This window comes from Sceloporus undulatus, chromosome 1 (assembly GCF_019175285.1).
Source record: "Sceloporus undulatus isolate JIND9_A2432 ecotype Alabama chromosome 1, SceUnd_v1.1, whole genome shotgun sequence".
In the NCBI taxonomy this organism is placed as follows: Eukaryota; Metazoa; Chordata; class Lepidosauria; order Squamata; family Phrynosomatidae; genus Sceloporus; species Sceloporus undulatus.
Window position 1 is genome coordinate 186,654,109 of NC_056522.1, and position 14,509 is coordinate 186,668,617.

At 38.2% G+C, this 14,509-nt stretch overlaps 1 protein-coding gene across 4 annotated transcripts in view; it reads right to left on the reverse strand.

Moving 5' to 3' along the window:
* ADAM23 (ADAM metallopeptidase domain 23) overlaps positions 1-14,509 on the reverse strand; it is a 90,436-nt gene that overhangs the window by 12,162 nt on the left and 63,765 nt on the right. For 2 of the 4 annotated variants that reach the window (XM_042444884.1, XM_042444883.1), the window contains one exon: positions 12,881-12,992. In XM_042444884.1, the coding sequence (XP_042300818.1) occupies positions 12,881-12,992 (112 nt within the window). Of the gene's footprint in view, positions 1-806; positions 898-4,825; positions 4,917-12,880; positions 12,993-14,509 lie in introns of all 4 variants that reach the window. The other 2 variants (XM_042444886.1, XM_042444887.1) reach the window with 2 other exon arrangements.

The window sequence follows — 14,509 nt, forward strand, 5'->3', positions numbered from 1 at the left end:
ATGTTTGCATAGTCAACAGAGGATATGTCAGAGGAGATAGATGGATAGACAATCTTGGGCAAAAGAGGAATTATCTCTCAGCCTCAGCAGTTGTCCTTCTGAGAAAGAGGTGCTCTATTCTGCTGTGTGGTGTAAAATATGTGTTTTGGTATTTGGCTTTCAATTCTGATTTCTTTCTTGTACTAAATTTCTTGAGCAAATTACCTGTCTCTAATTGCCTTTTCAATGTGCATTCCACATTTTCCTCCTGTGAAACAGTTATTTTTTTTTTTTTTTGGTTTTGTGATGTAGTTTGTAGTTCAGCATTAGATGCTCAGTCCTATACTTTGCTATGCATTTCATGGGCAAGTTAAAGTTGTTTGGGAGTGGCCACTGTCCCTACCAGGAGGTAGTGGGTGGTGGCAGTGCCTATGGCTGTTTCCCAAATTGCCAAATGGGTTTGGGGGTTGAAAAAATTTGGGAAGTGCAAGAGACTGTGACCTCCTATCATGTGTTTATAGAGATCTTTGCTAAAAACAGACAGATGCGATCTGTCTCATTATGCAGAAACATTTTGGCTCTTATTAACTCAAACTATTTAGCACAGTTTCCTAGTTTTCATTGTTTTACAACTTTGCATCCTGGTGACATCTTTGAGATTTTAAAATTACATTTTGGCCTTTTGAATCCTGGGTTCACAGGGATTCATGGGATAATTTAAGTAAAACATTACCAGAGATCTTGTAGCAGGAACTCAAAATTTAGTGATGTAAGCAGAAGAGAGATATGCCATAGCCACTGAAGAGAAGACATGCGGCATTGCTTACTTAAAGCCCCATCCTGTCCCCCCAAGGACAATAGCTGCTACCAGGATGGCACCAGCGATGGAACCTATTATAAGATTGGTGGCACTAGGACCTGTGACAAAGGATTATGGGAAGAAAGACATAAGAACCAACCACTTAATTGACATCAAGGGAAATGTAGTAAAGCAATTTAAAAATGTGTGCTATTAACTTTAAACCAACATTGTCAAAAAGGGCAAGCTTATTTTTAAAATATATGAGAAAGATTATTTTAAAAAGTTATCATGCTTACAACATCCAAATTAATTCCTTATCAGAATAACTTCTGTTCTTGGAACTCCCAACTTCAACTTAAACTTATCTAAACATATTTTAATGTTATATAGACTTCACAATGCTGCAACATTCAAATCTTTGTTAAAGAAATCAAATAGTGTATTTCTCTGCTCTGAATATGGGTAACTATATAAGAATAGCAGGGTAAGATGAAGGGAGTTTAAAGCAAAGCAGTTTCAGATATACTTTCTAGAGTGCCTGCTTTTTTAAGATTAGCATTCTCCTATGGGTTCTCTTATCAAAAAGTAAAATAGCTGGTGTTTTTGTTGACATAAGTGAAACTGTAACTTCTAGCTGCCTTGTAAACTATATAAGGATTATTTACATTGAAAATCAACTTTTGTCAGATATGGAAAGGATTCTCAAAACAAAAACTAGCAACTGAGAAGACAAGAAACACCTTATAAACTATATACAACAATCAATAATGTAAAACACTAAACAAAAATGAAGCCTATTTGCCTAAGCAGATAAAAAGTGTAGGTGACCATGAAAATGGCTGCCTGTACTTTTTGGTAGCTGAGAGAATGCCAAATTTAGCTATCTATATTGGCACCTAGAATTACCTTCTACCCAACTTGCCTTCCACCACTTGTGGTTATGACTTCACCCTTGAATGGATCTATATGCCTGTTGATTATTCAACAACATTTCCCAATTTGACTTTTACTAATGCAACATACTACATAAAATTAGTACTGAGCTTTACAAAACTAAAGATATCTAATCTAATCTAATCTAATTTTTGTTCTCTATCTAATAAAGGATCTGCAGCTTCCAATTAATGATATAGGAACAGATCTGAACAACTGCTGATGTTTCGGTTTGCAAAGACAAAGCAGCCATGCTACTCTGTCCTTGTAATCTATGGTGTAACCTACAACCCGTTTGCATCAAACACTGAATATTCTAAGAGGTGTACAACACCACTTCCATTGTATTTTAAAACATGGCTTATCCACACTGGTTCTTACTACCAATTTGTATTACACCGTTTAAAGTTTTTTCTTAACGCTTCTTGATATTTCTTAATGCTTCCTTTTCAGACTTAAAAAATATTAGTAGAAAAGTAGAATATTTCAGTTCACTTCTGCGCATCTTGCTTGTGATGGGATTTTGAAGTTAGATGTGGGTATGTCCTATCCCCTTGCATCCTTCCCCGAGGTCTTTTCAGATGTTGTGATCTACATATGGTCTCCTTCTGGCCCCCAAGTCTCTTTTATATTTTTTAAAAGAAAATTTATGTAGAGTTATTGTGCAATAGTAGTACACTGTAATAGTGCTACTGCTGTTTTAATCTCACAGTAAGATCTCCCATCCCAGCACTCCCTCTACTAGAACCCTATATTATTTTTTAAAAAATCTATGCCTTAGGGCAAAAGCAAGAGACTCCTGTGCTAAGCAAGATCAGTCTACACAGACATACATACAGTTGTGAAACTGCTTCAGTGAATACCAATAGCAATAAGACTAATTATATCAAACTGAGAACTGGTGCAAAGGAACTCTGGGTGGATGTTTTAAGCCACTGTTTTAATAGCTTAAGCAACCATTGTATTGAATAGTTTTTTGTGGGTTTTTCAGGCTATGTAGCCATGTTCTAGAAGAGTATTGAATACCAATGGCATCAGTAACTTAAAATGTGGATTTTAAGCCGCTGTTATATTGAATCACAATAGCTATAAACCCAATTATATCAACTTAATAATTTAACCAGAAAAAACTTTTCACTGAAGTCCCCTCCTCTGACCTCTCTTCCTCAGTCTTGCAAATTGAAATTGATTTGTGTAAAGGTGGGTGATTTTTTGAGCACAGGAGCCTACTGCTCTAATGCTCTAGAAATTGCTTATTAAAAGGAGGAATTTTGGGGGTAAGGAAGACGGGAAATCGGGTAGAAGCCTCCTGAAAACAGAGAGGGGATAAGGGATAGAACCCTTCTACTTCAATTGTCACAATTCATGACAACAAAATGCATTAAAAAAACCTTCACCTTTTCTTAGGGGAAAATGCTATGGAATACTTCAGAAAAGAAAGGAAAATAGTCCCAAATAATGTGTGATTGGCAAAACATCAATTTTCTAAAAAAAAAAGGTACATACAACATAAAATGCTACCACCTCTAGACATAATTGCCTTAGATAGAAGAGATTGCTATTAGAAACTGAGTAACACCCAGCCTAATCTAAAAAAATAAAAATAAAACAAAGCAATAGAGCCCCTGAAAATCCTCTCTACCAGGGTCTCCAGGACAAAGTGGGATGGTATACAATCTGTTGTTTCATGCAGAAGGAACCACCCCCAAACTAGACTTATATTCTGATATAAGCTAGTTTGACTGAAATCATATAGCCTAAGTCCCACTATATACTATAGGACATATGTCTGAGTAGATACATGTGGGACTGTAATATTTACAAAGTTGACATGAGATATCTTTCCCACCTCCTCCTCCCTCCCACCATAACTTCATTCTACATTGTTCAGTGTCCCCAATACTCCATAAATACTTTTTACAGATTTTAGGTGGTTATAGGGTGAAGAAGGAATGAGAACCTTTTCTTCAATGAACTTCTTTGAGTTTTGGGATCCAAAATAACTACTGCAACAACATTGTAAAAAATATAATGCTATTATCACTAATATGAGACAAACTAAAAAAAAATCCAAATATACTAATCAAGTATCACTGTCACTTCCTGACATATATGTGAGTCTGCCACACAGAATGTGGATAGATATTTAAAATTTTGCTAAAACAACTAACATTTGTTGACTCATTAAATATAAAATGTGATGAAATAATCATACTAGAAAGGAAAAAATGAAAACAAAAACAAAAACAAGTAATAACACCAGTGACCATAATTTTTTCCATACTAACTAAACAAGGCACAAATATCATTTAGTGTATTAATGTATTTAGTGTATTAATAATCAATATCGTAAAATCATATAACATACTGAGTACCAATATAGCTAAAGACCCTGATCCAGACTTAGCTACACATAATACCAGATGACCACAGATGATGCCTCATGAGCATTAAAAGATGGTTTTAGCCAGGCTAATGGGACCTAGATGCTCACTGCAAGGTAGATGGGAATGCATGCCCAAATCATATTTGGATGCACATTAGCTATGTGTTCTGAAGACTGTTTCCATCTGAGGATCTCCCTTGCTGGATCAAGGCATAGTAAGATAGAATGTTACTGCTCTAGAGCAACTGAAATCCTAGAAAAACAAGAGTCAAGAGTTATTAAAAGCTGATTATATACTCTAGAATTTGCAGGGAGTTCAATTTCTTATTTGAGATGGGTGTTTTAAGTTGTTGTTACACTGCATACCTATGGTAATAAAACCAATTATATTAAATTATCCAAGTTGTCTATTAGATTACATTTGACAATCATGATTCTTTTTGAATTTATTATAATTTAGAGCTCTGAAACATGTAAACATTGAATTGCATTAATTATAATGACTTAAAATTCACAAACATTTTATGCCCCACATTATCCCAGACATGAGAGGGTTAAAAATGGCATGAGCATACCACAGGACACAGACATTCAAATCACGTGACAAATACAGTCACCACATAACACAAAGCTAATGGGATAGTACACAGAGGGCTTAGATGCGTACGGTTACCTCACACACTAGGCACCAAACATGAAACTCTGAAACTAAGAAATATGCTTACTCTATTCCCCACCCTGTGCCTCCAAAAATCACCCCCAGAGCCAGAATGGTCCCTGCCACTGCACCTATAAGTCTGTTAGTGGCCATGCTCACTGTACAGAGGGAAAAGGGAAGACTTTTTAAAAAGAAAGTAATCACATACATAGAAAATGTCTGAAAAGAAGAACAAAAAGGCACCTCAAAATGATATACTGCTTTTCAGAACACATTTTACAAGTCATTTTAGCAGTTTTTGAAATACTCATTTAGCAGAAACTATAGTTGTCTGTATATCAGCATGTTTGAAATCACCAATTTAAACATTCATTCAATTGTTACAAAATGATCAGTGTTTTGTAGGACAATGGAGATTTTCACATGAGGACAAGACAGGGACGGAATCACTCCCTCATCCTTATCCTGTCCTTAACCTGTCTATGACTACGATGATGCGAAAGGCTTTCAAATTGTAGCACAGATCCTGCCATTAACCTGTCATTAAATCAGCACTGCATTAACACCAAGTTCTGTTAATGCAAAATGCCAGCCGATGTCGCTTTATTGACAGATTAATGGCGGGATAATGGTAGGATCTGCGTGACCTCATCTGAAAGCCTGTCACGCAATTGTCAGCATTCACGCTTCCTGGATGGGATAAGTGCGAATCCCCTCTAAAAGTCCTTCCTGAGAACGTGCAGGAAGGACAGGAACATGAGGGGACAGGACATCCCTTGTCTGATAATCTCTACAGGCATAATCCATACTGCCATGGGTACAACTGCATGCAAGGATAAGTAGAAGGCTCACTGGAGTTCTGTATCTATCTTCTTGTTCCCTGGCTGCCTTTTGCCTTCACATACTATAAAGTACAGGACATCTCTCCCTTTCTCAGGATTTTGCATCCAGAGTACCTTTACGATTAGCAGTGATCAGGTGGATGATAGACCCCTGAGAAGAGTGGGGTGTTTGAGTACATGGAATGTGTATCTATCTCTCCTGTTGAAAGTTACTGTAGCGTGCTTTTTGCCATGGGCCTGCCACCAGCCTGGGAGAGGAAGGAAAGTGGAGTCCATCATGGCCTAAACCAATACCTTTTATGAGTACAGAGATACACATGGAGGGATGGATTGTGCACCAACATTTTATAGAGGTTTTATTTTTTGGCCTGTATTTAATATTATCATTTTAAAAACACACAGTTCATAGCCATTATAAACAAAACTCTTTTGTATCATCTGCAGTATATCATACATTGATCATTAAACCAAGTACACAAGAAACATATTCATATATTTATATATGTCTTAAAAATACAAGCTAAAATGCAGCCAATACTTACTTTGTTAAAGTATGATGGTGGCAGAAGTACTTAAATCGTTTCAAACAACATTGTAATATCTTTTAAAAAGCATTACAAAAATAGTATGTTTCAATGAGGTTTCAGAAATACTGGGTGTACCTTCCACTTTTGATGAAAATGGTTAGACATTTCTGTAGGAATGTTCCCATACTTTCCTACCAGTGTACTGAGGACTTGTGACTTACATTCAATTCTAACCAAGCAAATTAGTACTCCATAACTTGGCTGGTATGAATGGCAACTGACTGAAGCTTGTAACAATTATTTTTTTGACAGTAACTCCCCAAATCCCACAAACAGCATGGCCACAGGCCAAAGGCAAATTTCCACTGCATTTCATATATCTAGTGAAATGAGCTCTATGTTATTAAAGCATATGCTCTAGTACATTTATCAGTCTTTAAGATACCACAAAACAACCATGTTTTTATTCAAAAAGACTATTCTATTATTCTCAGAGCCCATCAAAGCTAGGAGTGATAGCTTCCAAAATGCTGTGCCATACCTCTCAATTCAGAGAGGCTGGAGCAATAATGCTTTAAGTGATTCTGGTGACTCAACCAAAGTTTCAACTGAAAGCTGCAACTAGATAGTACAGTCCATCCTCCCCTTATGCAGGGGATCCGTTCCAGGGCGCACACACACCCTCCGTATAAAGAAAAAAACGTGGATACTTAATCTCCATTCAAGTGAAAGGGACTTGTGCCCGCGGCTGCGCACGGTGGCACACAACATTGCTTTTTTCGGCACGGCTTCCAGCATGCAAATCTGCAATATCCAATCCTCATACTTCTCCCTAAGAAACTTTGAAAGTTAGGGACAAAACAGACAGCCCTAAAGTGGCGGTGTCACACCGCCTCTTTGAGCACCGGATTGGGGCCACAGTAACCGCACGCCACAGCCCTGAGCCGGCATTTTCCCAGCATCAAAAGAAGCGGCAAAAAGCCACAACCTTTTGTATCAGGAAAAAGGCGCCTTTGCTGCCGTGACGGTGGCTTTTTCGCATTTTGGTGGAGTGCACCGCTGAAATTCCCAAATGCTGACTGCCATCTGATTGGGCGGGCAGCATGACGCTGGCGTGGGAGTGGAGTCGAGGCGGGTTGTGGGCGGATGTCACACCCCCAGGCTTCCCGGAAGCCAGCTCTTTTTGCCAGTATGTTTAGCCCCTTATTTTATTTTGTAACTGAATTTAACACACATGCTGAACCTTTGAGATGAAATCCCTATGACTTTTTTCCCTACAGTGACTGACAGCAAGGGAGCTGATTTGGAATCTATGGCAATTTCATGTCAGGATGTATAGATATCTTGGAGACTGCACTTCTCTTTCCTCAGAAATATCATGTTGAAGGGCTATGGCCAAGCTAACCAATCCAAGTAAAAGCCAGGGAAAGCATAGCCACATGGAACCTGCTTTTATTTCCCCAGCCACTTTGCTCCAACTTGCTCTGTTTGTTCTGGGACTGCATAATTGAAGACAAGGGAATGTAGCCCAAGCCATCAGCCTGAGCACTAAGGACGGACAGGCTCTGAATGTCTGTGGTACTTTGTTGTTTAGTCTTATTGCAGAGCATGTAAACTGCCCTAACTGGAAAATTATAAATATTCTAAGTAGGCTTCATAAGCTTTTTAAAGTGCAGCCTGCAGGTCACATGCAAGCCCCACAGCCATTTTTGTAGCCCCAGGGTAAAGAAATCAGGGGAAAGGAGGCACTTTTGGGGGACTCCTGGTCCATTTTAGGTTACTTCCTGTTATTAAAGAAAGGATTCTCCTACCCCTCCCTTCAAAAGCCATTCCTGGGGGAGGTACAGCCCTCCAAGGTTCCCCTCAGCTCCCATAGTCGCCCATTCCTGATCTGGAATTTCAGTAACACTAAGATTTGACTTTGCTCTTTTTCAAAAACATTTGTGGTTGCAAACAGAGATGCTCATCCACAAGCAGTAGGCCTTCTTTCTGACCTAGCAACAAGATACTTGTGAGGGAAAGAAAACACAAGTCCAGTGATGTGCTTATGTTGGCATAAGATGTTGCTGTATCTCTTGCACACACACTGGCAGCACATAGCATTCTCTTATGCAGTATCAGATAATAGCCTTCACCAGCTCAGGGATATGCACAGTGTAGCTGTGGAATGGCATCAGGCCTCATAAAGGTGTTTTGCAACTCTCAATCCACAGAGCCTCTCCAATGTTCTCCTATCCTAAATTGCAAGCTTGTTAGCAAGCTAAAACAAAGAATGCCTAAGAACAATGTTTAAAATCATTATAATGAACAGCTCACTAATTTTATCACTCCACATTGTGTTTCGGATTGCAGTTCTTATATTCCAGCGTACTAGTTCATTACATGCCTACTAAAATGAAGGATTGCTTTGTATTCTTCTAAATGGTGAGAACTTTTTATGGGCAAATTCTATGGAAACTCTGAACTTCAAATTCAGAGCATTTCTACTGGAAGATGTAAAAATGTGCACATCTCAGTAGCTCCTTTTCTTGCATTAAGTTAAAAATATGAAAATTCAAAACCACAGATTCTTAGTTATAATCACAGATAACAGGAATGAAATATGAATATTGTCTTTACAGAGTAATACTGGGATGAAAAATCACCATGGTTTTAAAATAAACATATTCCCTGTGGGTTTTTTTATTTTACAAACCTGTGCATGTTACAGAGCTTGTAAAATGATTATTTCTTTCTAAGAGATGGGAACCCTATCCATGAAAATTTCATTCTACAGTGGACCCTAGTTATACGCTGGGGTTTGGTTCCAAGATCCCCCGTGTATAACAAAATCCGTGTATGCTCAAGTCCCATTAAATATAATGACATAGCAAAATGGTGTCCCTTATAAAAAATGGAAAATCAAGGTAAATTTATACTTTTTGGGAACATTTTCAAACCGTGTATGCTTAAATCCGTGTATAAAAAATCCGTGTATAAGAAGGGCCGACTGTATATTTTGTTTGCATCAGAAAGAAATAACAGACTCTCCACACTAATAGTTAACATTGTAATCTGGGTAACATACACAATTCATGCAAATTTAAAGTCTGACAATATTATTTTAAACATAAACACGATTTTAGATCACATACATTTCTTAATTTAATTTTGTAACTTTGCAACCTATACAGTGGGACCTTGGTATCATGGGGGATCTCTTCCGGATTCCCCCCCCCCACCGCCCCATGCTGATACCAAAATCCATGGGACCTCAAGTCCTGCTTTCCCCAATGGCGGCCCATGCATGCAGCTGCACTGCCATTAGGGACACCCCTCGTTGTCCCTAATGGCAGTGTGTGCATGTGGCTCTGCCGCCATTAGCAATAACAGGGGCTGTCCCTAATGGGGACACAGCCACGTGCATGCACTGCCACTGGGAAGAACTGGGGGCTTGCCATCTGCAGATTCTGAAATCCATGGATGGCAAGTCTGCAGATAAAAAGGCCCCACTGTACATATTTGTTCTGAGATTTCATTTTGTTCACTGGGGCTTACTTCCTAGTACAGTCAGCCCTCCGCATAGGCAGTCTTGCCTTCCATGGCTTTGAGCTTACATGGAAGGCAAGCCCTGGCAGAAGTAATGGGGTGCGTACCCGCACCACTGCGAGCATGCACCCCATTATTTTCTATGGGGCTTGAGCATACGCTGTTTTCCCCATACATGGGGGTGGTGGTGGTCTAGAATGGATCTCCTGCGTATGGGGAGGGCAGACTGTATATAGCATATATGGAATAATGTAAGCTGTATACCAAGTTACAAAATGTTGGGGAATTTCACAGTTAAATTTGTTCAGTTATCCTAAAAGGTAACAAATTACTGTATTACAATTCTTAGGAGTTCTATCAGAATAATGATGTATTTATAGGTTACATCCAGTGTCACACCATCAGGCTTTTTGCTCATGAAATTGGACTTTCCCATCCTATCCTCCCTCTTGTGGCTCCAGCTCCCCCTCCAAATCTGTTCCAGAAGATTTTATAATAACCACAGCAGCAAATCTGATGTTTTAAGGGGAGGTAGGCCATTGGTTCTGCCAACAACATTCATTTCACTGGCAGGAAGACTTATCCCCAGAGGTTTATGTAATTTATCTTTATTTAAATTGACACACATTTTAGACTCTGAAATATGAAACAAGGGGAAAATAACTGATGGATTATTGTATATACTCATGTATAAGTCTAGAAATTTTGGTCAAAAAATTGACCCCAAAAACATGGGTCGACTTATCCATGGGTCAATATAAGTCCTGTACTTTAACTCGTGTGTGTGTGTGTGTGTGTGTGTGTGTGAGATCACCTCCTTTTTCTGAGTAGAGAGGAAAAAATGCAAGTGCTTTGTCCATCCTGGGAGCACCTAAAAAAAGAAGCACCAACCATCTCTACTCTCGCATGCATCCAGCTTTTATACAATATTTTGTATGATATTTTAAAAATATTGTGCATGAAACAAAGTTTGTACAGTATACACTGAACCATCAGAAAGCAAAGGTGCCACTATCTCAGCAGTTATGCCTGCAATAATTCTTTAAGTTTTGGGCATCATTTTCCCTTGCTTCATATTTTACATCCTTTACTACATGGCCCTAAGTTTTACCCTCGGCTTATCCATGGGTCATACCAAAATCCATAATTTTGGCCCCAAAACCTGTCCTCAACTTATACCTAAGGTCGACTTATAGTTGAGTATATACGGTACTACACAATCTCTTTTTTGGACCCTGGCTTTAATCTTTATCCAAACTCAGTGAACGCTTTCTTACACTTGTCCCATTCACTCCCATTATTTCCTACTCTATACAGTGAGCTTTTGGTATCTGCTGAGGTTTGGTTCCAGCATCCTGTAGATACCAAACTCCATAGATGCTCAAGTCCCACTAAATACAATGGCATAATAAAATGGTATCATTTATGTAAAATGGAAAATCAAAGTTTGCTTTTTGGAATTTATATGTTTTTGAATATTTTCCAGCTGTGTTGAATCCATAGGTAAAGAATCCATGGATATGAAGTGCTAACTGTATACATCTTCTCTCCTTTAAAGCTGTTCAAATCTAGAAACTTCAAACAAGTGTTTTGTTTTCCAAGGAGTACATGTATACCTCCTACAGGGCTTTTACAGGGTTCTCCCAAAAGAATTATTTATGAGTTTAGAAATAAGAACTGGAAAATTCACATTCCTCTCAGAGCAAACCCAACTCACTAAAAGTCTAGTCTTGGCCTACTCTATCCTCAGGAATTAATTTGGGGTAGATAGCAACTATCAGTTCCACTAGATACTAGAATCCCTAGGGGATCCTGAAGGGAATCTCACATCCCCCACACGTTCAATGCTATGTGAGCAAATTTCTATTCATACAATAGAATTTTCTTCTTCCTCTTTCCAACAGTTTTCTGTGCCCTCCTCCAAAAGTTGGTCCACAACGTCAGTTTTCATGCTAACTTCTTTAATGCTCTGAATTACTGCCTTGTCCCAATATTCTTTCATTAAAGCAAATGGAAAGGACTAGGACTTCATGCATGCAGTTTACCACACTTGATTTAATTTTACTATACCTAATTTTATGATACTCTCGCTTTTTCTCTTTCTCTCTCTGTCTTTATCTCATACACACATTCATTCACAAAATCCAACTATGATAAAAGACTGCGTGTCCTAAAAACTGGTATTTTCTCTTTTCTGGATTTAAAACAAATGAAATTTTACTCCTAAAATTCTACAGGTTGAAAGTAGGAGATGTATGAAAAGAGTTGTTGACATTAGAAAATTTCCAAACGATGCACATTGCCAAATGGGAACTATAAAAGAAAACTACTACTAGGTCACTTTTTTACATTTGTGGAAATACAGAGTTTTAAACACACACTTAAATAAACACACACACACATACAATACACGCACACATGAGTATTTAAGTTTATTAAACATGCACTTGGTAAACAAAAATCTATTCAGCACCCACAAATAAGAAAAAAAATTATATGCATTGATATTTTGTCAGTTTTCTTCACACATACAATCTTATCCACTACAAGCAAGAAGCAGAAATATTTCAGGAAGTTATAAAATTAATGAAAGAAAGCTGTTCCAGATCACAACATTTTTCAGACCGCAAAATTTTGTTTAGTATGTAGGAATAAATCCTGTTGAACTCAATAAGGACTACTAAAGAGACATTCACAGGATAATGCTGCAAATAGTCTCCAATGGCATTTAAGAAATTTAGGCCTCTCCCACCGTGAAGCTCGCTTCAAGTTTTTCATTTAATAAAGGTTGTAAGATTTTCTTTGTTGAGGTTCTTATGTATTCAAAAGGGCACTCAGTAATGAAAAAAAATCTTAATCAAGATGTTAATTCATTTGCCAAACTGAGAGATAACACTATTAAAATATGTTAATTATAACAAAATCTATTTTCCAAATTAGGTGATTAAATTTAAAGACAAAAATGAACAAACAATTATGTAGATTTTCTTCTTGGGGAACAGTATATATCAGAACCAGCAGCAGTACATGATTCAAGTGCATGAGGAGGTATCAAATCCCACTAATAAATGATGAACACCCCTCCCCACTTGGACCAGTGGTAAACAATCACCCAGAACCAGAGTAAACATATTGAATTAAGCATTGTACTTGTTCCCAGGTTCTTTCTTCCAACCTTTCCTCTGCAAAAAAGTAATTATAAGAAGAAACTGAAATCATACAAACCCTTTGGCCCACTGGGTTTCTCTGCTTCTTCTCTTTTTCTTGGGTCAAACATGCTACAATCTGTCCCTGCCCAAGTGTTGTCACACATGCATGTGGCTTCATTACTGCAGACCTAAAAGAAAGATTTAACATATGTTAGTATATAATAAATAATAATAATGCACATGGCTTACAGATAAAACTGGCTAAGGGTTCACCTACATTTATTAAAAAGACCAGAAGATCACAGATTTTATTCCTGTTTTTTTGTTATGTCCAGATGGATGAAAAAGACAAAAAAGTATCCAATTTTGTTCCCGTTCTTTCTGGTTTTATTTTGGAGATCCTACACATTTTGTTTACCTCAGAGTATTTTGTCAGCTCTTGGAAAGATCAGAGACTTTTTATACCACCTCCCCGGGTTGGCTTATTTTAACCCAGTATAGGAGTGGGAATGGAAGCTATGAAAGAACTGGTCCAGATCCTAAAGTGTAAAGATACAAATCTGCACACCAATGTGATGATTGTCCAAACTATCATATTCCCCATCACAATGTACAGATGCAAGAATTGGACAGTGAAGAAAGGCAACAGAAGAAAAATCAACTCATTTGAGATGTGGTGCTGGAGAAAAGCACTGAAGATGCCATGGGTGGCCAAGAAGATAAACAACTGGGTCCTAGAACAAATCAATCCTGAACTCTCCCTGGAAGCCATGATGACTAAACTTAGGCAGTCATACTTCAGCCACATCACGAGAAGGCACAACTCATTAGAAAAGACAACAATGCTGGGAAGGTGGAGGGCAGTAGGAAGAGAAGAAGACCAATGCCAGATTAGATTTAATGAGGGAGATTACAGGCCTGAGCTTGCAGGTCCTAAGCAGAGGAGTGAAGGAGAGGAGAGCTTGGAGATGTCTCATCCACAGGGTTGCCATGAATCGAGGTCAACTCAAGGGCAGTTAACAAGAATAAAAGAAGGAACAGGAACAAAATCTGGGACTTTTTGAACAGTCTGGAGGAATCCTAAATAGGATGAGCAATATTAGAAAGCAATATATTCATATTTTAGATCCAGGTATCTAGATACTCTTGCATATACAATACAAGTAAATCTCTTGATCACAGAAAACAGTTTTACTTCTGTAATCCTTCAAACATATTAAATCGATTCTTTCACTAGAGTAAAAATAGTGAGATCTGTGCAGAAGGGAATTCTGTATGTGCTTTGAAGTGCTACATGCCACTGCTGCATTGCTGTATCAACCTACAAAATGCACTACATATAAATGATATTTCAGGGGAGATTTTTTAAGTATATAGTCTCAGGGATATGGTGGCTTAGTGGTTAAAATGGCAGCTCTGATGATCAGAAGATTGGTAGTTCAAGGTCCATGTGCTGCATGATGGGGAGAGCTCCTGTCAGTAGTCTCTGCTTCTGCCAACCTAGCAGTTCGAAAGCATGAAAATGCAAGTAGATAAATAGGCACCACGTTGGAGGGAAGGTAACAGTGTTTGGTGCAGTTATGCTGGCCCCATGACCACAGGAGTAGTCCTTGGACAATGCTGGCTCTTCTGAGATGAGAACTGTCTCCAACAATCGGTTACAACTAGACATTAATGGCAAGGGACTACCTTTACCTTTAAAAAT